General features: G+C 41.5%; 2 protein-coding genes across 3 annotated transcripts in view; both read left to right on the forward strand.

Annotated features, from left to right (window-relative positions):
* LOC100750719 (zinc finger protein 58) overlaps window positions 1–14,678 on the forward strand; it is a 29,383-nt gene extending 14,705 nt beyond the window's left edge. Inside the window, exons 4-5 of one of the 2 annotated variants that reach the window (XR_003482133.2) lie at window positions 13,661–13,787; window positions 14,582–14,678. Coding sequence is in view for 1 of the 2 variants with exons in the window: in XM_035440630.1 (XP_035296521.1) it covers window positions 4,373–4,545 (173 nt within the window). In the remaining variant the exon portion in view is untranslated. Of the gene's footprint in view, window positions 1–4,372; window positions 4,671–13,660; window positions 13,788–14,581 lie in introns of those variants that run through there. The other variant, XM_035440630.1, reaches the window with a different exon arrangement.
* On the forward strand, window positions 4,635–21,183 carry LOC113830730 (zinc finger protein 58-like). The gene is made up of 4 exons (XM_027400098.2): window positions 4,635–4,769; window positions 13,661–13,787; window positions 14,582–14,677; window positions 16,653–21,183. Exons 2-4 carry the CDS (start codon window positions 13,664–13,666, stop codon window positions 17,816–17,818), a joined length of 1,386 nt encoding a protein of 461 aa, XP_027255899.1. The 5' UTR covers window positions 4,635–4,769; window positions 13,661–13,663; the 3' UTR covers window positions 17,819–21,183.
* Window positions 21,184–25,996: the final 4,813 nt, after the last annotated feature.

Raw genomic sequence — 25,996 nt, forward strand, 5'->3', positions numbered from 1 at the left:
CTCCAGCTGACAGAAGATACTTTTAAACAGATTTGAGTAGAAGGAAAAAGATATGTAAGCAATGTACATAAGATATGTACATGTGCATCATTTTCTCCGTTACAGTTATGTTTTTGTCAGTCAGCCCATACATAGTTGTAGCAAGTGCAGTGGTGTGATTTAAGTTGAAAAGTATGTATCAAATTGTGTGGCAGACTCTTTCAAAGACTGGATTCAATTGTTCTCTTTGTAGAGGTAGCTAGATTTAAAGACAGATGATAGTATGAAGCCCAGCTATTTACAGGAGAAACTGCACCTGACATTTCAGTAAGAACAAGCAATGACTGTTGCTGCTTATTTAAAATTGACATTCAAATTTAGACATCTAGCATGCAGAATGAAGCACATGTTGCTTATTTTGAAACATTCTGTCTCAACATTACCTATGGCTTCGCATGTCTTAGTGTTCCAATGATATTCTCTGAGTCAAAGTAGTGAAAATGTACTGACTTACAAGGTTAATGATTCTTTCCTATCTCACTTAGCCTGGAGAGAGACTGGTGAGTTGGCAACTGCATCATGTTTCTGGTTTGTTTTTGTTGTTGTTGTTGTTGTTGTTGTTGTTTGTTTGGGGGTGTGTTTTGTTTTTTGTTGTTGTTTTTTGTTTTTTTTTTTTTGGCAATTTGTCCTGTATATGTTAGTTATCCAGGTTTGTAATGGAGAGTTACTACTGACTGAAGGCTCATCAGGAATCTGTCCCTGTCTTTGCAGCTAGCTTTGGCTTCTCACAATCTCCTGGAAGTCAGGTTTGTATGTATTCTCTCACAAACACCTCTGTGGAACATAGGAGATGCAAGAGTTCTTATGAGTTGTGCTCTGTCCTTTCTGCTGGTCTAGGCAGCTGTTCAGCAACAGCTTTCATTAATGGGGAGGACATTAGACTCCACCTCCCAGTTATGGGATTAGTTTCAATTTGCAGCACTTTTGTTTTTTAATGAGTCACAGTTTGCCTGACTCTATGCTAGAAATTTGTTTTTCTTCCACATGTAAATTAGACTTTGCCAATCTCAGGTGCCCCCGAACTTCTTGCCTTTAATTGTGTTGGCTAAAGCTCAAAGGAAATGAGACCCTGGTGGCATGTCTTCTGCCCTTCCCCATAGGCAGTCCATAATAAGGAGACTGGCCTGAACATCAAACACTTACCCATACAAAACTGTGGTGGCCTGTGAAGAGTATCCCACACATAGTGAGCTCCACAGTTAACTCTGCCATTGGGGTCCCATCCTCAACCTGCTCTCTGGGCTCTTAGTATTCTCCAAGCTGAGTATGCCCTGGCCAGTGGCCATCTCATAAATAAAGGAGAATGGAGGCTGTGGTTTTCATTCCCAGCTTTACAATTTGGAATGTGTGTGGATAGCTAAAAAGATGTTTTCAGTACAGTCTAATTACTCTGATTTGTGTCAATCAATCATTACTAGAGGACATGCCCTACAGGTTTGCCCTAGACAGAGTCAGCTTCTCATTTGAGGTACCTCTTCCCAGATAATTACCCTGCACCAACTACAAAACCCAACCTGGAAGTGGTCCATAACCTGTAAGTCAAATAATTGCTTTCCACCACCAAGGTACTTTCTGTCGAGGTGTTCTATGAAGAGAAGGAAACTAACCCAGAGACTAAGGCAATGAACAGGAAGGAACATGCCTCCTTTGCATGGATGTATATGATTTGAGCCAGCATATTTATGCTCTCATAGTTTCTAGTATAATGGTGAGTGATTAAATGTACTTGCTAATTCCCACTTAATGGCCTCTGTGGAACAGTGGAGTGAGGTGGCTCTTGTGACTATGAAATCTTCTTTTATTTCTTTGACTTAGAGTGTTCCCAAGCTGCACATGCTAATGAGAAACCCATATGATCCTGACTCGGAGAGAGGCCCAGCTTTATCAGCATGTGAAGCATAGGCAGATGGTTTGGAATTGAGAAAAGAATAACCACAGAAATGAGCAGAAGGTGGCCAGCCAGAAGGCACACGTTCTTGGTGAAAAAGAAATATTCCCAAGCCGGACGTTGGTGGCGCACACCTTTAATCCCAGCACTCAGGAGGCAGAGGCAGGCGGATCTCTCTGAGTTCGAGGCCAGCCTGGTCTCCAGAGTGAGTGCCAGGATAGACTCCAAAGCTACACAGAGAAACCCTGTCTCGAAAAACCAAAAACCAAAAACCAAAAAAAAAAAAGAAAGAAAGAAAGAAATATTCCCCACATGCATAAATGGATAGTAAAATCTTTGTTTTTGTCAAGCAGAGCTGGGGAAATACTTGGATGGTATTACACCATCCAATGAAGTCCATTGATCAACTTTTTTAAAGGAGTCACTGTTTGCCTTATCTTAAACTAGTTCAGTATGTCTTTAGAGAAGGTACAAAACTATACAAAGTCAGGAAATCAGGTCATGTACCTCCCTGTGAGGGATGCAGCAATAAAGCATACTGAAATATGTATGTACCTATGTATGTATATATACATAAAATGTGTGTGTGTATACACACACAGAGAAGTGGTACAGCCTCAGTGTGTAGTGGGCATGGGGCTTTGAGAACTGCACTAGTATGGAGTCGATTTCACTGGATTGTGCAGAACACTGATAAACGGAAATAGCTTTTTATATAGTCATGAGCAGATACTTGATAAATCATACACACAATATACTTCAAGCACTGATTCTTTTTCTAATATTCAAACTTGACATTACAAAAATATTTTTTTCTTTTATTGGTATGTGTACATATGTATTTCACTATGTACATGAGTCAATTGTAGGCAAAATAAAAACCCTCCGCCTACATATGTTACAAGAGGGAGTTAGATCTTCTGAAAGTGGAATTACAGGACCTTGTGAACTGACAGGTGTGTGTGTGTGTGTTGGTAAGTGAACCCTAATCTTCTACAAGAGCAGTAAGTGCTCTTGACTACTCCACTGAGCTATCTATCCAGCCCCCAAATCTGGGAGTTTAAAGTGATTCTTGCCAAAGAGCATGTTATTCACAATGCTGCAATGGAGGAAACTAACAATCTAGAAATCAGAAAAAAAATGTTTTAGAGGTGTTAAAGATAAAATTGTCAATGTGGTCTTAATAACTGTAAATAATGCTTGAGAATTCAGCTTGAAGTACACACACACACACACACACACACACACGCGCGCGCGCGCGCGCGCGCGCGCGCGCGCGCAGAAGCCTCACCATGCTAAGAAATAATATTCCCATGAAGATATTTCTGATAGCTTTACATTCAAGGAAGAATCATTTCTAGTTCCTAAATTGGGGGAAGAAAGTTTGAGGCAAACGCTAGTGGCTTTCAAAATACTGTTACACAGAACAACTTGAGGATCAGAAGAGAGAAGAAACTGAAGACAGATCAAAGTCCTGCATAGGGAATTTAATAACTAATGATGGGCCAGGAGTAATTACACACACCAGTGTGCTCCCAGGAGCCATGTGTCTCCACTTTGGAGAGGAGCAGGGGAGGTGAGCAGGAACTCATTGCACACCTAGTGGTGAATAGTCAATAAAGTTTAGGGAAAAAGTTGGGTTAGTGAAGTTCTGGTACCACTTTTACAAAAACTAAATTTCTTACCTGGACTAATAGATGTAATTGTAGACAAGGGGTATATGTATGGACAGATCCTGGAATGGATTCTGGGAATTTTGTGCAAATAAACTTCAGAGAGATGGACTTTTAACTTTGTTCAATTATTAAAACCATCTGTGTGTCCTTGGCCCAATTCCTGTGCTGTATGGGTTCCAGTGTTCACAGAAATACGGTTTTAGCCATTCTGGAATCTCACCCATGTGTGACTCACACAGGGTATCAGTATAGGAGAAGAGGTATAATTTGTGTGTGGTGCTTCGCCAAAGCCTCCATTATACACAAGGGCTTCACCACAAGATAGCTCCTTACCTGTTTTTCTACTTTTCCTTTAGGTACAAGGTCGGTATAAATTGTCCATTCAGCCTTGGACCCGGTGTCCTTCTGTCGGTAACCAATAAGCACCTGGTTGCAAACCAAGATGGGTTTCAAAAATGATCTTTAAAAGAAATTCGCGGTGGTGGCACACGCCTTTAAAACCAGCACTCAGAAGGCCGAGGCAGGCGGATCTCCGAGTTGGAGGTCACCGTGGTCTGAGCTATTGAGCAAATTCCAAGAAACCCTGTCTCGTTTAAAAACAAGACAAAGCTAAAAAAGGAGGAGGAGTTAGAGGAAGGAAGGAAGGAAGGAAGGAAGGAAGGAAGGAAGGAAGGAAGGAAGGAAGGAAGATAAAGAAATTCTCATTTTAACATTAGCGTCTTGCTTCCTTATTTCAAAGTAAAACTGAGTCAACGTGATATTTTTTTAGGATGTAGGAAGATTGGAATCAGAACATATGAACCAGGACTGACCAGCAAGCCTAACATTTCTGTCCGAGGCTCCACTCACATCCACCCATCTCGTGTTGTGGATCCGAAGTTGAACACCAGCCTCACTGCGCATGGCTGTCTTGTTTGCAAACCCAGCTTCTCCCTCCCATAACGCGGGTTCACCTGGACAAGTTCAGGAACTGAAGAAACCGTCACGCCTGGGTTTCCGGAACTCCTTCGCTCAGGCTTGTGGGAAATGTAGTCCGGCCATTGTGATGCCGCAGGGTCCCGCTCCGGAAACAGTTTTTGTCCATTCTGCCTGCAAGTGTGCTCTTTCCCCAAAGTTGGGCGCGAGTCCTGCACCGCTGCGTTTCCTGCTGCGTCTCTGACTTGGAGGTTGGTCCAGGGTGCAGCGCAACCTGAGGCTCTGTGCGGGGTGCGGGCTCCGTCTTGTAGGGAGCGGACCTGGCGGGGGAGGGGGGGGAGGAGCTGCCTGGGAGGTGCTAGGCTGAACTGGCTGGGACTTGGAAGGTTGCAGGTCAGGACTGGGAGAGGGCGATGGGACTGTGCCCTGAGTGACGGTTTCCTTAGGATGTGCAGCCCCAGTCCGCCTTGGGCTCCTGAGACAGGAGAGGTGCTGTGCTGACCTTATGTGCTGGTCCAGAAGGATTCAGGCCAGGGCTGGGGAGAGGGCGTGTCTGATGCTGCCAAGTGATGCTTTTGTTAGGACACTGCCCAAGTCTATCATGGGCTTCTGGGACAGGAGAGCTGCCTGGGAACGCAGGAGTGGTGTTTGGTATAGGGCTCTGGATTCCCGGGCTTGATGGGTCAGCTGGGAGCTTGGCTGGGGATGCATTCTCTCACTAGCTGACCCACTCTCAGATGAATGTTGACGGTTTTCTTGGTGCACCCAGAGTAGGCGGGTTTTCCATAGCAGGCCTAGTTATAATCTTGGGGCCTTGAATGTCTTCGTTTTTTGTTTTGTTATGTTTCCAGCCAGTTGATGAATTAAAAGGGAAACAAAAATCTGAGACATAACAGTTTGCAGCTGGGAAATTCTGGAACACTGCAGACAAGTTTGCCAGAATCAGCTGGTAAAGAAAAGCTTTGACGACCAGGGGTGAGGGAACAGACACACACAGAGAGAAGGACCCATTGCAAAGCGGAGCAGGGACTGGGGTAGCAGGTGCCCAGCTTTGCTTTGAATGCTGGGGTGCTTAAGCCTTTGAAGGGTCTTCCATCCCTAAGCTATGGTTGATTACTTTCAAGAAAGGCAGGATGTGTGCTGTGTGAACATGCCTTGAGCTGGCCTTGACTTGTTGAGCCGATCCCTCAGCAGGGGCCCTGGGGGCAGGTGAAAAAGCTCACCTTGTTTAGAGTGCCAGGCTTTTGTGTCAGGTAAGCAGGATGAGGAAGAACTCACAGACCTTTAGGTGTTCGTGTAATGTGAACTAAGCAGACCTCATTCTCTCTCTGGACTTGACAGACACAGCTCATGGGGGTTTACATTCTTCTCTGCCCCTTGGATGCCTTCTCCTCCCTTAGACCAGAGGTGAAAGCATCTGTGCAATGCTTCTCTACTGTTACCCATAGTAGAACCCCACTCTGCATGTGCGGAATGACAGCTGCCTCCTCCACTGTCACTCACATGGGGCCTTGTGTCATCTAACCAGCAAAGCAAAGTTCTGTTTATTACTCTTCCATGGGGAGGAGTTTAGTTCTCTATAGTGTCCAGTCCTGCCTAGTCCAGGATCTTTTTATTGAATGCTTAATGTTTGTGTAAGTGATGGTATGAAGGAAGGAGTTACTGGTCTTTACAGACTCATGCACTAATCTTGCAGTGTTAGACATGTCATTCTTGGAAAACTCTGAAGGGAAAGTACGTTGGATGGCATTGAGTTTTTGGTCTTGTTATGTAAGAGATCACCGAGAGAAATTACAGAGGATATTTGGACATAATTAAATAGAAGCCAAACAGAATAAACTTGAGAAGCAGAGGTTTTCGTTCCTCTGTCTTTTGGAGTCATGGAAGTTTCTGTCATTGAGTCCATCCATCCAAAATTATTTTCAAAGGCAGTGACGTATTTTGAGTTGAAAAGTATGTGTCAAATTGACTAGCCAGCTGTTTAAATCCTGCATTTCATTGTCCTTTCCTTTGTGGTAACTACATTAAAAATAAGTCCGTGGATGAGAATGTGAGTCCCAACTGTCTGTGGGATATCCACCGCTTACTACTGTGATAAGATTTAGTAACAGTATACTGATTATTTAAATTCCAGATACATATAGACCTTCTGTCATACAGGGCAAAGCATGTGACTTTTAAGTTGAAGCTAAAATTCTAATTGCTCATTCCTGATGGTGGATGTCCTTCTGTGGATGTTTATCTTATTGGTTGTTGAATGAAGCACGGTTGGCCAATAGGGGAGCAATATAGGTGGGACTAGGGGTCTAGGAGGATTCTGGGAAATGTAGTAAAGACAGGAGTCACCATGTGACTGCCAGGAAGACAGGACGCAAGGCCAGCATCCTCTATAAGTCTTATAAATATATAGATTGATAGTTATGGTTGATAATCAAGACTGATCTAGCAGATAAGAAAGCCTAGTCATTGGCCAGCAGCATTGTACCTAATATAAGTCTCTGTGTGTTATTTTGGCCGCCCATGTGGCAGCAGGGCTTAGGCGGCTTGTCAGAAAGAGTTATCATTACAAAATGGTGTCAGGACATTGTTTTACGAACTTCCACATAAAAACTTCACAACAGCTTAAAAAGGGATTTTAGAAGCAAAAGAACAGAGACAAGCACTTCTTGGTAGCAGCATTTTCTCGTGTTGTCTCTGTTTTGCTAGAGACATGCAGAGACTTGAGCAGCTCCTTTAAGAGAGGCTTCCTGACTCGGCATGTTAGACCCCCGGAAAACTCAGTTATCCAGGGTCCCAGGCCACGACCTCAGTCACCCCAATCACCAGGCAGATTCAAGAGCTTGATGCAAACTGCATGAGGCTTTATTGTAATTTAACGAGCTAACCCCATGTTAGTTTGGGTCTTTCACCCACCCGCCGTGGCGGATGGCTCGCAAAGACAGCTCAAACCGCTTCGTACAGATCTTGTAGGGCAGCGTAAGGGGAGTGTCTAGGGGTACGTACAGGCTCACTATTGGTGTGCCTTCAGCCTTAGAGGGTTTGCCCTGTGTTGATTGGCCAACTGGTTGTTATGGCCCATAGGCCCTCCCAGGGTGGTTGCTATGCTCTGCGTCATTGTTGTGTGCTTGTCCGTAAAGTACCAGCTAACTTCTGATTGGTTCCTTGTCACGAGGCAGGCATCAGCCTTCTAGTGTCTAGGACAAGGTCAGACAAGCACATGTTTGGCTGTTATGACTGCCGAAAGGGGAGCTGGTCCCTTCAAGCATAAGAGGCAAAACCCATAAGGCTCTTTAGAGGCCCTGCTAACAATTCAATGATGTGTACAAGCAGGTGGCAGTGGCAGTGACCACATCTCCAAGCCGGCAGTGTGCTCCTTGATGGCAACATAGACCAAGGTAGTAAGCATGCTCTCAGTGCTGTCGATAAACATACCCCCACCATCTTGGAAAGACAGTGGCTAAAGCAGCCACTGCTTTCATTTTAGCAGATAAAACACTGTGTGGGCACAAAAAGGTAAAATTTACCCTAAAGACATATTCAGATGAAGAAAAACCTCTAAAGGTTTATAGTGTATTTAAAACTATATGTAGGCTTGTGAGAGAAAAGAAACAGGTTAAAGTAGTTAAAAGAAAGAAAGAAACAGAAGCCAGTGGCAGTGGCACACTCCAGTAGGATTAGCTGAAGAAAGCACAGGTAGGCGGATTTCCACAGAGAAACTCTGCCTCAGGAAAAAAGAAGAAAAAAGTAGAAGAAATAGAGTAATGAAAAAGCCACGTAAAGATGGAAAATACACAGAAAGTCTGGATACTATATGCTATATTGATATCTTTAAATTGTTTGATTGCCCAGGAAAGAGCTGCGGCTGCTGAAATATATTTGGCTATAAGTGCTGCTAAATTAATCCAACTTATATATTTTAAAAATGCTTTGACTTCTAAATTTAAATGTAAGGACAGGTTACTTGGGAAAGGAGTTTTTGCTTGTGTTTCCACAGAAAATGGAAAGCTATGGATTCCTTCCAGACAAATATAGTTTGATCAAGCAAGACACCCTGAAGCAGTGGCCCAACTGATGCTACTTCCAAAACAGCTGAGATGATGAAAACACTACAAAGACTCAATGAAACAAAAAGTTGGTTCAATCTACAGATTCAATGCAATTCCCATCAAAATCCCAACACAATTCTTCACACACCTTGAAAGAATAGTACTGAACTTCATATGGAAAAACAAAAATCCTAGGATAGCCAAAAGAATCCTGTACAATAAAGGAACTTCCAGAGGCATCACCATCCTGGACTTCAAGCTTTATTATAGAGTCATAGTCCTGAAAACAGCTTGATTGGTATTGGCACAAAAATAGACAGGTTGACAATGGAACCGAACTGAAAACCCTATTATTAACCAACACACCTACGAACACCTGATTTTGACATAGAAGCTAAAATTATTCAGTGGAAAAAAGAAAGAATCTTCAACAAATGGTGTTGGCATAACTGGATTCGAACATGTAGAAGATTGCAGATAGTTCCCTATCTGTTGCCATGCACAAAACTTAAGTCCAAATGGATCAAAGATCTCAATATAAATTCAGCCACTCTGGACCTCCTATAAAAGAAGGTAGCTGGTACCCTGGAACAAATTGGTACAGGTGACCACTTTCTAAACATAACACCAGTAGCACAAACATTGAGATCAATAATTAATAAATGGGACCTCCTGAAACTGAGAAGCTTCTGTAAGGCAAAGGACACAGTGAGCAAGACAAAACACCAAGCCACAGAATGGGAAAAGATATTCACAACCCCACATCTGACAGAGGGCTGATCACCACAATATACAAAGAATTTAAGAAGCTAGCACCAAAACACCAAACAATGCAATTAAGAAGTGGAGTGCAGAACTAAATAGAGAGTTTTCAACAGAGGAGTCTAAAATGGCTGAAAGACACTTGAGAAAGTGCTCAACATTCTTAGCCGTCAGGGAAATGCAGCTCAAAACCACTCAGGGATACCATCATACTATCAGAATGGCTAAAATCAGTAACACCAATGATAGTCTATGCTGGAGAGGATGTGGAGAAAGAGGAACACTCCTCCATTGCTGGTGGGAGTGCAAACTTGTACAACCACTTTGGAAATCAGTATGGCAGGTTTCTCTGGAAAATGGGAATCAACCTACTTCAAGATGCAGCAATTCCTCTCTTGGGCATATACCCAAAGAATTCACATTCACACAATAAGGTCATATGTTCATAGCAGCATTATTTGTAATAGCCAGAACCTGGAAGCAACCTAGATGCCCCTACACTGAAGAATGGATACAGAAAATGTGGTATATATACACAATGGAGTACTACTCAGCAGAAAGGAAAAAAAAAATGGAATCTTGAAATTTGAAGGCAAATGAATGGAACTAGAAGAAACCATCTTGAGTGAGGTAACCCAGTCACAAAAAAGATAAAAATGATATGTACTCACTCATTTATGATTTTTAGACATAGAGTAAAGGATTACCAGCCTACAATCCACACTACCAGAGGAGCTAGGAAACAAAGAGGACCCCTAGAGAAGATTCCATAGTCCCTCAAAGAAGGGGAGGAGGACAAGAACCCTTGAACAAAGTGGGATCACGAGGGGTGGAGAGGAAGGAGGTGGGAAGGGAAGAAGGGGGGAGAACAAGAAGACTGAGACGGGAGTAAGAGAGGAGGGCAAGAAAGGAGATGCCTTGACAGAGAGAGACAGTATAGGTTTTTAGAGAGGTCTGGCACAGGGGAAATGTAAGGGGTTCCACAGGGATGACCCCAACTAAGAATCCAAGCAGTGGTGGAAAAGATGCCATTGATGACCTTCCCCTATAATGAGATTGATGAATACCTAGGTTACCATTCCTAGATCTCTCATCCAGTAGCTGTTTGAAGCAGAAACAGGCACCCACAGCTAAGCACTGAACCATACTCCTGGAATCCAGTTGTGGAGAGGGAGGAGGGATGAGCAAAGGAGCCAAGATGGTGCTGCAGAAACAGTTGACCTGACCTAGTGAGATCATGAAGACCCTAGTCATAAAGTTGGGGAAACAGCATTGGACCAAACCAAGCCCTCTGAATGTGGGTGCCAGCTAGGAGGCCAAGACAGTCTATGGGACCTCCAACAGTGGAGCCAGTCTTTAACCCTAGAGCACAAATGGACTTTGGTGGCCCATTCCCTATGGAGAGATACTATTGCAGCCCAGATACAGCAAGGGGAATGTAGGCCCTTCCCCATATGATATGACAGACTGTGAAGGTCCCTGGTGGAGGGCCTCATTATTCCTGGGGATGAGTTGGTGGATGGGTTGGGGGGGTTGATGGGTGGGAAACTTGAGAGGATGGAGGGCAAGGGAATGGGGGAGATAGATATGTAAATCTGAGTAGTGATTAAAACATTTAAATAAAAAATAAAAAATAAATGTTTGTTTTCATTTAAATGGGGTTGGTTATAAATGGTAATGATCACAGTCAATCTCTTTTTAAAGGAAAGAGGGAATAGGATATAGAAATGAATACTTTGCATTGATATTGATTTTCATTAATGATATAACTTTAAGGTCAATTTTGTGATATGCATTTCCCCCCTTGCTTAGGTATTGTGTTTATAGTGATCTTTTAAAATATAATGCATAATTAAATACAGATTATATAGCCACGTATAATAGCCAGAACTTATAATTAGGTTAGTGAGGCTTTCTAGATATACAGAGATGTATTTGAGATGGATAAATATTCTTCAAACCTTTCAAAGACCTACAGAATATGTGGCATTTAAATGGTTTAGGGTTTTTCTTTGGAGACACAACTGCTCCTGGCACACCAATTACATCTGAGAGGAAGATGGCCATCAAAGAAGCTCATTATGGAGTTTGCTTTCAACATGGCAAGATTAGCCATTTTTGCAAGAAACTGCTCTTGCTTGGACTGTTTATTGCTGATAAACTGAACATGCCGGACCCACAGGAAAGTGGCTGCTGAACTTGCAAAACAAGACAGTCCTGAAGGGTTCCTGCTTCATGGAAAAGTCTGCCAGACACACTGTGACCTATAGGCTGAAGATGGATGCCCCAACGTTACAGAGGAACTTTGGGTGACTGTTCAGCTAGCGAGATGTCTCTGTCAGATCTTGAGTTATATATTATGCTTCTGTGGTATTTGATGGAGTTGAAGACAGATAGTTACGATTATAGTTTTCTTTAGTTATTACAAAAGATAAGGTACATGTAAGACTTTAGACTCACAAAGATAAAATAGATGATAGAATATTTTCTTTAAAATATTGCTAAATGTTTATGGACTAAATATTGGAAGTATAGTTCTTACTTGATAACTGTTTTGTTATATATTTTACTATGTTAATGTTAAAACCCTTCTTTTTATTTAGACAGAAAAGAGGAGGTGATGGGGGAAGTCCTTCTGTGTATATATTTGTCTTATTGGTTGATAAATAAAGTACTATTGGCCAATAGGAAAGCAAGTTAGGTGGGACTAGGAGAGAAGGAGGATTCTGGGATATGTAGTAAAAAGAAGTCTTGTGATCCAGGCAGGAAGTGACATAGCAGGCAGACTCAGAATATAAGCAGGGACAAGCAGGAAATTGCTCTCTTCTTCCTCCTCCTCTCAGAGGAGCCACCATGTGATCCCAGCAAGAGAAGATGCCTGCTTCTGGCATCTGATAAGATATGTCTTTATTAAAATATATAGATTAAGAAATCTCTTGAGGGCCCTACCCAGCATGGGGAGTGTAGGGTGGAGGGGGTTGGGGGGGCAGGTGGAAGGTTGGGGGGAGGGTTGGGGGAAGGGGAGGGAGAGGGAGAAGGGATTGACATGTGAAGCAAGCTTGTTCCTAATTTGAACTGATTAAAAAAATTACAAAAAAAAGAGAAAGAAATCCTAGTCATTGGCCAGCAGCATTGTACCTAATATAAGTCTCTGTGTGTTACTTGGAGCCCTAATGTGGCGGCGGGCAGAATTCAAGTGGTTGGCAGAAAGTTTTGTTACACATTCCATTTTTTTCAATAAATACATTGCATATGGTCTATCATGTTCTTTGTAAGATTCCAATTTTAATGAGTCGTTACATTGCAAAAATGTGTTAAGTTAAAGCAATTATTAATGATTGGTGTGTGCCGCACTTATGTATGTCAAGGGCCAGTACAGGTCAGGTCGGGACAGGTCAGTACATTAGCATTGGTACTGAACCCTGTACAAATTAAAAAATCCAGACCTCAGCCCAGAGCTGCTACATCAGAAACTACATTTCATATTCATATGTATTTCATATTCACCATTGTGTATGTTAAAGGTGGAGAAGTGTCTTCTCTCTGAGAAGTTCTCCTGTGGGAAATATATATATATATGTGTGTGTGTGTGTGTGTGTGTGTGTGTGTGTGTGTGTGTGTGTTATGTAAAACAAGCATGTGGTACTAAATGAATGTTTTTCTATGGAAACATTCATCTTACCTTTCATCTGTCTTAAGTTTCCACGATGGACTTACAGGATCTTCTGCCTTCTCTTTCCTTGATGGGTCCAGTGTGAGATCATATGACCATATCTGAGGAGTGTGACTCGCCTTGTTAGAAGCATGCCTTTCATGCCTAGTGCTCTTTTTATCCTAGGCAAAATATAGAGTTGTGTAAACAAGTACAAGGTACCCATGTTGAGGGCTTTTTTAAAACATTGATAAAGACTGTGACCAAAGCAACTCAGAGAAGAATGGTTGTATTTCAGCTTATAGCTTCAGGTAACAGTCTGTCACTGAGGGCAGTCAAGGCAGGAACCTGTAGCATAGGCCATGAAAGAACACTGCTTACTGGCTTGCTTTCCATGGCTTGCTCATCCTGCTTCCATTTACCATCTAAGACCATCTAAGGTGCCCAGGGTTGCACCTTCCCCAGTGAACTGAGTTAGCAGATATTAATGACTGATTAAGAGCAGCCTCCTATAGGGTTGCATACAGGACATTCTTATGGAATGCCCAATGTCAATTGAAGTTGCTTCTTCTCAAAAGACCCTCACTTGTGGCACATTGACAGAGAACTAGCCCCCAAATGCCTGTTATTAATGGCTTGAATTATTTAAAAGTGAGGTCTCATTCATTGACCTTTGTTTCAGGAAATGCTGTCCTTCCGGGATGTGGCCATTGATTTCTCTCCAGAAGAAAGGGAATATCTGGAGCCTGCTCAGTGGAATCTGTACAGGGATGTGATGTTGGAGAATTACAGCAACCTTGATTTCCTTGGTGAGGATCTCATCCACTGTGAATTCTTATTTCACTTATGTCGCTATGTGACTTCCTCACACTATACATTATCTCATGGGAGCTTGTGCTTTCCACCAAAGTGTCTCATAGTTTTTTGTTTTTTGTTTTTTAAACAAACAAACAAACAAACAAGCCAGGTTTGCTCTGCTCACTTTCTTCCTGGTTTTTGTTTGGTTGGTTTTGTTTTTTGTTTTAGTGCTGGAGAAATTTTTTATTTATTTATTATGTATACAACATTCTGCCTCCATGTATGCCTGCAGGCCAGAGGAGGGCACCAGATCTCATTAAAGATGGTTGTGTGCCACCATGTGGGTGCTGGGAATTGAACTCATGACCTTTAGAAGAGCAGCCAGTGCTCTTAACCTCTGAGCCATCTCTCCAGCCCCATAGTTTTGGTTTTAAAGAAAAATTAGGGAATATGTTTGGCTAAGAAACATTGCTTTCTTTTTTGTGTGTTTAACCTGTCTGTGTTGGACGAATGCATCCTTCACACTAGTGGAAACAATAGAAACTCAATCGCAATGGGCATGTACCTTACATATTAATGAAAATGTTTCACAATTCAGTTTTACTGTTTTTCCATTTAAATGAAACTCAGAATCTGGATGTTGTAAATTCCTTTCTGTACTGTAGTTGTCCTGTCAGAAAACATTTAAGGATCTGATTGTAGTCATTTATTACATCATCTCTTTTCTTATAAACAGTGTCCTGGAAGGGAATATGTGAATTCCCAGTAGAAAAACACTTAATCTTGTTCCCTTTCATACAAACAGGTCTTGTTCTCTCTAAGCCACATTTGGTGACATTTCTGGAGCAAAGACAAGGGTCTGCAGGTGTGAAGAAACAAGAGGCAGCTACTGTGATTACAGGTGTGTAAGAGTAAGGGGGGTGAAGAACAGAGTTGAGGTGCACATATTCAACAGAAAGGCAGGCTTTCCTGTCTGCCTTGAATGGTGATATTATGAAGATAATTTTTTTTCTTTTCAGATTTTTTTTATTTGAATTAGAAACAAGATTGTTTTACATCTCCCTCCCGTCCTCCCCTACCACACCCCCCCAACTAAAACCCTACCTATCACATATCCTTATGAAGATAATTTTTAGGTCTCTTGTTTTTGTTGTCAGATGTTTATGATGGTCTCTCTCTCTCTCTCTCTCTCTCTCTCTCTCTCTCTCTCTCTATGTCTCTCTCTCTTTCTCTCTCTTTGAGGCAGGGTTTCTCTGTTGCTTTGGAGGCTGTCCTGGAAGTAGCTCTTGTAGACCAGGCTGGTCTCAAACTCACAGAGATCTGCTGGCCTCTGCCTCCAGAGTGTTGGGATTAAAGGTGTGCACCCCCACCACCCGGCTGGTTTAAGTCTGTTAAGCTTTGTAATTACCCAATAGTGAGCTATGCTTTTATTTACAATGACTTCCAAAGGTCATTCTTTTGAGTTTACATCATAAATTTGCACTGTTTTCTAAACCTCTGAAAATTTGCAAACATTTCTAAAGACCTAAGACAGTACCTTTACACAGATATACTCATGCTGATCAAAATCACCTCATCAGAGTTCTTCATGAATGATGAGAAGGTATTCTCATTTTTATCACACACTTATTAAGGACTTAGAATGCATACCCTTTGTGGATATATAGTTATAGATTAAAACTGTCCAAAACTAGAAGAATTTTAATAGCTTTAATCAGAAAGTCTTCAGAATATTTAGAATTCAAAATTCTTTTGTCCTAACTTGGCAGTTTGATTTTGTGCTGTTCCTTGACAGTGGATAGCCTATAATTGGTTGTTTATATGTAACCTATATAATTTTGTGGATAGATTATCCAATTATAAACACTCCAGGACCGTGTAAGATAGCAGTATGTATGAGCTTTAGTTACGTGACCATGAGAACTGTGTATTTCCACTTCATCTGTAAACATAAGTGCCATGTTTTCACAAATTGAACATTGTCTCTTTTCATTGCTCAGTGGTTGTTTCATCTTGTAAATTAAAAATTTGTAGCAAGTCAGCTAATTTTAACGCCTTTTCATTGGCAACATGTTGTCTTTGGAAGAAGTTGTTATTCATAAGTGAACATAATTTTTTTCATAATTTTGATATCATTGACATATTTGTCATCCAAATAGAACATAAAATGCTGTCTGAAATTTGTGAGGTGCGTTATTTAAGGTTTTGTGGACATACTTGTAATGCACATTTTCATTCATGCCTAAAAATCCTAAATTTCATACTTAGGATAAATATGGTGTTTCTATATGGCTCCACTCTCCCACAATTACCATTAGTTTCCCCCTTTCTCAGTTGATAATGCCATCAATGTCTACGTAGAATACCTATGTTTGTTTAAGATGTTTATCTCTCTTTGTGTAATACCCTTAACAGATTACTTTATCATAGATAATTATTACTTAGCTACTTAACTTTAAATAATGTGCCATTCTTTCTTCTTCTTCCCCTTCCTCCTCTTCTTTCTGGTTTTTTTCAAGGCAGGGTTTCTCTGTGTAGCTCTGGCTGTCCTGGAACTCACTATGTAGACCAGGCTGGCTTCAAACTCATAGATATCCACTCGTCTCTGCCTCTCCATTGCTGAGATTAAAGGTGTGCACTACCACTGCCTGCCATGCCATTATTTCTATATTCAATTTGATCAGACTTTTACTTGAGTAGAAGTTTAGATTTGTATTTTCTGAGTTATTCTCAGTTAACATAGATATAAAAATATAGTTTTATTTCTGATTTACCAATGAGAATGTAAGTATGGGTAAATGCCTTCATTTTAAAGGTAAACGTGAATATAAAGAATGTGCAAAGCTTTTGTTCATGTCTCAACTTTTGGTCAACAGGAAAAACAGTCAATAAATGCAAAGATTACAGCAAGGCCTTTCATTGTAATTCACTGCCTATTCAACACCAGACAGCTCATTTAGGGGAGAAACCCTACAAATGTGAGGTATGTGGTAAAGCCTTTCGTATTCGCTCAAGACTTTCAGTACACCAGAAAATTCATACTGGAGAAAAAGCCTATAATTGTGAAGAATGTGGTAAGGCCTTTAATACTCATTCAAAACTTTCTGTACACCAGAGAATTCATACTGGAGAAAAGCCCTACAAGTGTGAAGAATGTGGTAAGTCTTTTAGTTCTCACTCAACACGTTATAGACACCGGAAAAATCATACTGGAGAAAAACCCTACAAGTGTAAAGAATGTGCCAAAGTATTTTCCTACCCTTCGTTGCTTAAGGTACACCAAAGAATTCATTCTGCAGAGAGACCCTACAAATGTGAAGAATGTGGGAAATTATTTTACTGTCCTTTATTACTCAAGAAACATCAAATAATTCATTCTACAGAGAAACCCTACAAGTGTGCAGAGTGTGGTAAAGCCTTTCACTATCCTTCTTTGCTTAAGCGGCATCAGAGAATTCATGGTGGAGAGAAGCCCTATAAGTGTAAAGACTGTGACAAAGCCTTTTACTCTTCTGCCTTCCTGAAGCGTCATCAAAGAATTCATTCTGAAGAGAATTCCTACAAGTGTGAAGAGTGTGGCAAAAGGTTTTACTCTTTCCCACAACTTCAGGATCACCAAAGACTCCATTCTGGAGTGAAACCATACAAATGTGAAGAGTGTGGGAAAACATTTTCTACTCTTTCATACCTTCCTTGGCACAAATTGCGCCATTCTGGGGAGAAATCTTACAAATGTGATGTATGTGGCAAAATGTTTTATTCTACTTTAGACCTTAAAAAACACCACAAAATCCATACATATAAGTGTGGGGAATGTCACTATACGTTTACAAGTTACTCAGCTCTTACTGAACACCAGAGAGTTCATACTGGAGAGAAACCCCACATATGTGAACAGTGTGGAAAAATCTTTTCTAGGCTTGATAGCCTCAATCAGCACCAGATTGTTCATACTGGAGAGAAACCCTATAAATGTGAAAAGTGTGGCAAAAGTTTTTTCCGATCCTCGTCCCTTAGAAGACATAAAGGGACTCATTCCTAATAGGAATTTAACAAGTATGCACAATGTGATAAAATCTTGCTAAATATCCATACCTTATCCAAGGCAAATGAATCCATTGGATAGAGAAGTCATACACTTGTGAAGAATGGTGAATGCTGTACCGCTCAGTCAACACTGTCTACCATCAATAAAGTTCATTCTGGAGAGCAAAAGTCCAATTCTGAATGGAGTGACAGGCTTTTGGTGTTATTTTATATCTTAAGTAACACAACAATGTTCATCCTGAACATCAAAGCTGTAATGTGAAGGGTGTGGTGAGGGTTTCAGTTATCGTTCAGTCATGATGCAACCTCAATAATTCTTATTGGAGAGAAGCCCTCCTCATATGCAGAAAGGGACCAGGTTTAGCTGTTCCTCATGTCTATATAAGCTTTGGAGAATTCATTCTGATGAGGAATCCTACAAAGGCAATCAGTGTGGCAAGTTCTCTTCCTGTACGTCACACTGTAAGTATCTGCTGCAGTAGATACTTCATCCTGCAGAGACACTCTACATGTACAATCACTGTCAATACTTGAACAATACTTCAGTCTTCAGCAACACCAACACATTGATACAGGTGAGAAACCCTGCAGATGCAAATGTCCTCTTTAGCATCAGCTGTCAACTTCACCTAGCCCAGCATTATCCGAGTGTGTGCTTTCCTGGATCAGAGTGCCTTATGGGCATATCTGGGGACCATTTTCTTGATTGGTAAGTGATGTAGGGGAGTACAATCAGGACAGGCAGCACCACCTTTGGGGGGTGTTCTGGGTCAAGAATTGTGGGTGGGCAGGAGGCAGAGAAACATGTTAGGAACCATGGTTTTTTCTTCCCTTCTTGTCCTAGCATCCCTGGAAGAGGAACTCTGAGCCTAATGTTGAAATAAAATATTTCCTCCCCAAAGCTGTTTTTGGTCATGCCATTCATGACTTCAATAAATTAATGTAAGACAGCAAAGGACACAGGGAGGCATTTCTCTCTACTTCATACCTCTGTTGCCATCAGACTCTGTACTAGATACAGTGTCACAAAGCCTTTAGGTGTGTCTGCCTCTATTGGACACCAGAGCTTTCATGCTGCATAAAAGTCCTATTGATACAAAGAATATGACAAAGAATTTTATGTATCCCTTACTTAACACCAAATATTTCATACTGTAGATGAATTTTGTAAAAGCAAAGACAGTAGCTAATGTTGAACAGTTGCTGCAAACTCAACATGAGAAATTTAGCCAAGAATGAACTTAACATACTTGATAAGCAATTTATTCTACTCTTCATACCTTAACATCAAAACAATATATTTTGTATAGAAAATCCTACAAATTAAATAGTAACAAAGCCTTAAATACTTAGGGCCTATGAGTGAATTCATATTGTAGAGAAACCTTCTACATAAATGGCCAGATCCATTTTTAGTATACAAATCTCAGATTAGCAAATGAACCACACTAATATCTATAGTGTTGCAATGTCTTTTCTTATAACTTATGTAGAAATGGATATAATTCTAAGCGGAGTTTTCCTGTCCTGCATCCTCTCTCAATCACTCAGAGGCTTCTATTAATTATAAATGCTCAGCCGGTAGCTCAGGCTTATCACTAACTAGCTCTTACACTTTAAGTTAATCAGTATTCCTTATATACACTCTATCATGCTGTGGTACCTTTATTAGCACGGCACATTCTTGTCCTGCTCCCTGTGCATCTGGCTGGTGACCCCTCAGACTCTGCCCTTCTTCCTTAGTTTGGTTGCCCAGCCTGGCTACTGGCCAGTCAGCATCTTATTATACCAATTCAAGTGACAAAACTTTACAGTGTACAAGAAGATTATTCCATAGCATTTGCCCCTTTTGTATAATTAAAAGAGAAGGTTTTAACTTTAACATAGTGAGATTTTATCCAACAAACACAGTTATCAAGTAACAATTACAATTATAATATCCAGTATATTTGTATTTGGCAAAATCAGAGAAAATACTCTGCTATGTATCTTATCTTTGTGAGTCCAAAGTTTTCAAACTAATTTATCTTTTATCATAATTAAAGAAAACTATAACTGTCTAGTCTTCAATTCCATCAAAGACCACAGAAGGGTGAAATGTTATCTAATGACAGGGACATTGGGCCTGGACAGTCACTCAATGTTCCTCTGCAATGTTGGGGCATCCATCTTTGGCCTATAGGCCTAACATTTCTGACAGACAATTTTGAGAAGTGGGGAATTTTGAAGGGCTGTCCTATATCATCTTGGCAAATTTTGGCACAAATTTTTTGTGTCCTGCTTGTCCTGTTTGGATAGCATACTGTCATCAGTTAAGGCAAGGGCAATTTCTTTGCCCATGTGTCTAGCTTTTGCCAAGAAAACAAACTCCATATGGAGTTTCTTCGATGCCTGTCATCTTCTCTGAAATAGATTGGTGCTACCAGGAACAGACATGCCTACTGTCATGAAAAGCCTTAGGTTATATCAGATGCCATATGCTGTAGGTCTTTGAAGTGGTTGAAGACCATCAATCTAAATACATTGGTGTATGACCTTGAAAACATACCTAATATGACTATAATTTTAACTATTACAGATGACTATTAATCTGTATTTCTTAATTATAATTACTTTTCAAATAAGCTGCATGAACACAATAATTTAAACAAGAGCAGAAGTATATATATGCAGTATATCAAAATTAAATTTAAATTTAAATCAGTAAGCCAAGATCCATACCAGTGTAAAATATGTAAAATTAATGGTTGTCTTTCAATTCAAGTAGATTAAATAATCTACCCTTTTATCCTATCATTTCTATATCATATCTCCCTTTCTTCATTTAGAAAGAGATCTCTGAATTTAACTTTTGTTTAGCCTTTAAAAAAAAAAAAAGCTATGACCAAAACCAATTTGTAACCAACCCCCTAAACTAAGACAAATGTCCATAATCCATTGGGGGGTGGGGATGTGGGTGTAGCTCTCTAGATTACTTTCTGTTGATTTGGGGGGTGAGGACTTAGCTTTCTAGACTACTTCCTGTTGATGGGGGGGGACTAGTAATCTTTGGGGGGGGGACCCTGAGAAAATTTAGGATAATGGTCAAGTCCTGACTAGAGTATTCTGTGAGGCTGTATCATCTCAGTCAGCAGCCTTGAAACTGTTCTGGATGTAGAATTCTGAGGAGACTGTAGAGGCATTTTGAAATGATGGATCACCTGGGCCATCCATTGTCATTGTTGTTTGGTCCTCTTGGTCTGAAAATTCATAAACGTACATACTTGCAGCAATACAAACTGCATTGTATACACATCAGCCAAAGATGATTTTTTTGTTGTTGTTATATGTTTGAGCAGGTAAAATATACATCATATGTTTTGTAATTCTTCCAGGTTTATTTATGTCTGCAGTCAGTATTTCAGAGGGTCTTCCTTGATCAAATCCAATTTTCTTGATACCAGAATAAATCCACAGCCTCTCATTTTCTGTGGAAATAAAAACAGAACCTCTTCCCTAAAGTAACATCTTTTGACTTAAATTTTGAAGTCAAGATATTTTTAAAATGCATAGGTTGGGTTAATCCAGCAACTTTTATAATCCAATATTTCTTAGCAAAAATGGCTGCTTCCTCAGCAATCAAACAATTCAAAGACAGCACAATAACATACAGTATCCAGACTATGTGTGTATTTTCTATCTTTATGTGGCTTTTTTGTATCACTTCCTTTTTAGGATTTCATTATTGTAAAACTGTATATTTCATTTTTATGACTGCCTATACCTTCTCTTTTCTCTCCCAAGCCTGTGTGTATTTTTAAACACACTGTAATCCATTTAGAGGGCTTTCCCACCTTAATCTGTATTTTCTGCATCTCTCTCTCTTTCTGACAACATGAGTCGTTAACTGCTAAGTGGTGTGGCTAGGACCAAAACAGTGACATTGGTGCCTGGCTCTGCCCAGCTCCTTGGTCTGTGAGAGCTTAGCTTCATGGTAGAGTCACCAGTGGAAGCCACATGTATTGCCCCAACTCTGGGGGGAGTTTCTGGGTCCATGTCATCACTGAGTAACATGCCACCTGATGCTCATAAACTCCATTTAAGTGTTTGGTAGCAGGACCTGCCAAAAGCCATCTGTGCCTCCAGCTTGAACCAGGAAGCTACATTTGAAAGGAGCCGTGTCTCTGCTTGCCGCCATCAAACAGTGCCCACCCGAGGAAAGACCGTTACCAAGAAGCCTTCCTTAACTGTTCTTTTGTGTGTTTAGAATCCTTTTCTTAAGATTTCTCAGGTTTTATGTGGAAATTCTTGCCAAATGTTTGGGCACCATATGTAGTTGGAAGTTTCTGTGTCTTGCAGCCGCTCTCAAATAAACCCTCAGATGCTTATATTAATTATAAATGCTTTGGCTATACCTCAGTCTTATTACTAACTAGCTCTTACATTTTTTAAACATTTATTTATTTATTTATTTATTTATTTGTTTGTTTATGACTGCAAGCCAGAAGAGGGCACCAGATCTTGACGGATGGTTGAGAGCCACCATTTGGTTGCTGGGAATTGAACTCAGGACCTCTGGTAGAGCAGACAGTGCTCTTAACTTCTGAGCCATCTCTCCAGCCCCTAGCTCTTATATTTTAACTTAACCTGTATTCCTTATTTACACTCTACTGTGCTGTGGTTCTTTTATTAGCATGGCACATTCATCTCCTGCTACCTCTGTATCTGGCTAGTGACCCCTCAGACTCTGCGCTTCTACATCATTCTTAGTTTGGTAATCCTGCCTATACCTCCTGCCTGACTACTGGCTGATCAGCATTTTTATTATACCATTTTGAGTGACAAATCTTTACAGAGTATTAGCATTTATCCTTGGGTCTTATTTGACATTGCATTGGTCCGTACATTTGTTTTTTGTGAATCTCATTCGGTCCTTCTCATTATAGCTCTGTAGTAGAATTGGAGGTAACTGTTGGCCACTGTTGTAGGAATTTAGCAGAATCACTGTATGGGGTAGATATTAGAATGAACAGCTGTTTTTCAGAAGTACTTTGGCCTGGAAGAATCCTTGTGAAAACAGTGATTGTTTTGCTGAAGGGGCATTGCAGCCATCCCAGGACTTTGGTCACAAGACATCTCAGGCACACCTGAGGGTCTTGTGTAGGGTCTTGTGTAGTGTAAATGATACACAATAAAGGATGAGAAATGACGGCATGTGATTCTCTCCTTTAGTAAGACATGTAAATTAAGATCAGGGAGCTTGGTATTAAGAAATACTTTGTGTAAATTTCAATAAATACTCCTTTGTATGGCTGTTCAGGGTTCATTCCATCTGAAGAGGATGGGCCTTCCTGCTGCCACATAGGCCTTAAAATTTCACCTTGGAGTCCCTTCTTCAACTGACCCACACCATATGGTGCATCCTGACAGGTCACATTGCATATACCGTCATGACAGAGAAAACAGCTCGACTCCCTGTTGCTTGTCCATGAGTTGACTCAGCTTTTGCTCACCATCCTCTGGCATGGTTAAGGAAAACTCCGTTTTGTGCTGGGCAATCACTCTAAATCCCTAAGACAAGACACTCTAAATCCCAGCAACTCTGACTTTCTCCCTTCTGCAGAGTGTAAAACTGTTGAGAGACAACTAAAGCTTGGTCTGGTTTCCGTAGACTAGCTTACTGCCGCTTAGTGGGGAGGAGGCAGTTCCTCAAGTAGCTGTAAATTCCACAGAAATGAAGTAATGGTGGCTGTTATGGTGAAAGCTTCACCACAGCCCCTGGCACTCATACCCAAAGAGTCTGGGATGTTAGGGTGGAAGTTCCACCCAAACCCCTTGCCCCATCTCCCTCCGAACCCTGCTGCTTCTCAGAAAGCCGACCAAATGATGACCCCTCCCCCAGGGATGCTCAAGACCACTCCCACCGGGCATGCTAACTGCCTCCCAGAAAATCCACTCATAGTTTTCTGGTCTCACTTTTCTGTCTCCTCTCTGTGGGGCTGGAAGGCCATCTGGGAGCTTGTATCCATGACACTTAGGTTTTTGTTTTTGTTTTTGCTAATTTGGTTTGATTTGGTCTTATTTGGATTGCTGCATCAGTGAAGAAGCATATCAAGGTGTATAAACTTTTCACTGACCTTTGCCTTTAACAAGCCCCCAGCCCCGCCCCCCCTTTAAGCTGGGCCACGGTAACTGATGACAGTCACATGATACATAAAAATTTGACTCATTACACCCCGATACATACAGTTCGTTTTCTCCATGTTTCCTAAATGTGAGAAGCTACCGCGAAGACACCAGGACGGAACCCAGGAATGGTACAAAACCCTCTCCCTGGCTTCCTGGAACTCCGTCGCCCACACTTGTGGGAAATGTAGTCCTAGTCCCTGTGACGCCACAGGCCGGGACTTTGGAAAACACTGTTGGGCTTTTGGTTGTCACATGAGTATTGATCCTGCCCAAAATTGGGCGAGAGTCTGGTCCTCCACCTCTCTCCACTTTGCATCTTTGACATGGAGGTTGGTCTAGGTTTCAGTGCAGCTTGAGGGACTGCATGGGATGCGGGGATCCGGAGGGATTCTGTTTCCTCAGGCACTGGCTCCATCACTGCCTCTAAAGCTGTAACTTTACCTCGATCTCCATCCCTCTGTAGAACTCAGGATTCAAAGATTGAAGGGGAATCTGCAAGCTCAGAGAGTCAGAATAACAAGTAGGTAACCTCTTCTCCTAGCTCCTCTGCAACCACCCTCCTGCCCCGCCCCACCTCAGAACACTGGCTCCTCCTGGCCCCTCCCCACTGCTTCCTGTCAGTTGCTGACTCAACCTCCTGACCACGGGTTAATTTTATTTAATGAAACCATGCAACACGTCTTCGAATCATTAGGCACATATTTCCCAGCATAAACAAATGTAATACATCTTGAATTCGTATTCTACAGCAGGTCAGGGCTGGGGAGAGAGATGGCCATGGGGATCTCTAGTGGAGGGAGTAACTGCTTTCTTGGAATGTGTTTAGCTGCCTGGGATTCAACTTGTGCTTCTGAGATAGAGAAGTTGGCTTGGTACTTCAGGAATGGAGAAGCTTGAGAGAACCAGGATTGCCTGGGCGGTGTGGGCTGCCTGAAGGTCCTTGCCTGGAGGTCGTGCTGGGCGTGCCCACTCGGTTTTGGCGGTGGAAGCATTAGCTCCTTAGCTGGGCCATTCTCATGTGGCTTATTTGGTTTCTCAGTACTTTTACTCAAGGGAAGTGGGAGGGATAAGGGCCTTTCTGTAATTTATGGCCATCTGTTACAGACCTCAAGACCACTGAACAAAACTAGGAATTAAGAAAACAAAAGAAACAAATAAAAATAACCTTTGATTTAGAACCAGAGTCTCCGCCAAGTTGAGAACTGCTGCAAAGGGGCAAGACAGGAGCTGGATTTTTTTTAAAGGCACAAACCACAGTTGTTCTTTTGCTGCAGGGACAAAACGCGAACCATGAGTCAACAAACCCATGTGGAGTTTATTGAAGGGAAAGGGAAGGCGGGAGTGTTGGCCAACCGGGAGCAGAGAGAAAGAGAGAAGTGGAGAAGAGGGGCAGAGAAGGGAGGGGGTGAAGAGAGAGAAATGAAGTGTGAGAGAGCGAGGGCACTTGGAGGTGCTCGAATATTCGTACTGAGTCCTTAGGCAGCCAGGTAACTCCTGATGTAGCCATGATGTGGCCATGCAACACATGACCCTTTGAGCTGCCTAAGTATTTGCCTGAATACTGATATGCGTGTCCCACCCATTGTCAGGGGGCGGGGTCAGCATAATACTAGGTTCCAACAACAGTTGTCTCAACTCTGGGGATTTTCTGCTACATAAGGCATTTTATGGTTTTGGCTTAGGTTTTATTTTCTGATGAAGCAGTAATTGAGAGAGATTATGGAAGCAGAATATGCATCTGGTTAACATTTTACCATAACATTTATGTAATAAGGGGAAGAGGGAACGATTCTGGGAAGTGAGCCAAGAGACTCTGAGATCAGTCTCCTCTCCAGATTGCACTGAAGACACAACTGCTGGTCTGTGGAATTTAGCGTCCTCATTAACAGCCTAAGGCTAAGAGTAAATCCTTCTGTGCCCCAGGTTTTTTCTTTGTTTTACACAACAGCTTAGTTTGAAATAGAGCTGGTTTTTACTCATTGCACATCCAATTGCTCTTGTCTTG

The sequence above is a fragment of the Cricetulus griseus genome, chromosome 2 (genome assembly GCF_003668045.3).
Source record: "Cricetulus griseus strain 17A/GY chromosome 2, alternate assembly CriGri-PICRH-1.0, whole genome shotgun sequence".
Classification (NCBI taxonomy): Eukaryota; Metazoa; Chordata; class Mammalia; order Rodentia; family Cricetidae; genus Cricetulus; species Cricetulus griseus.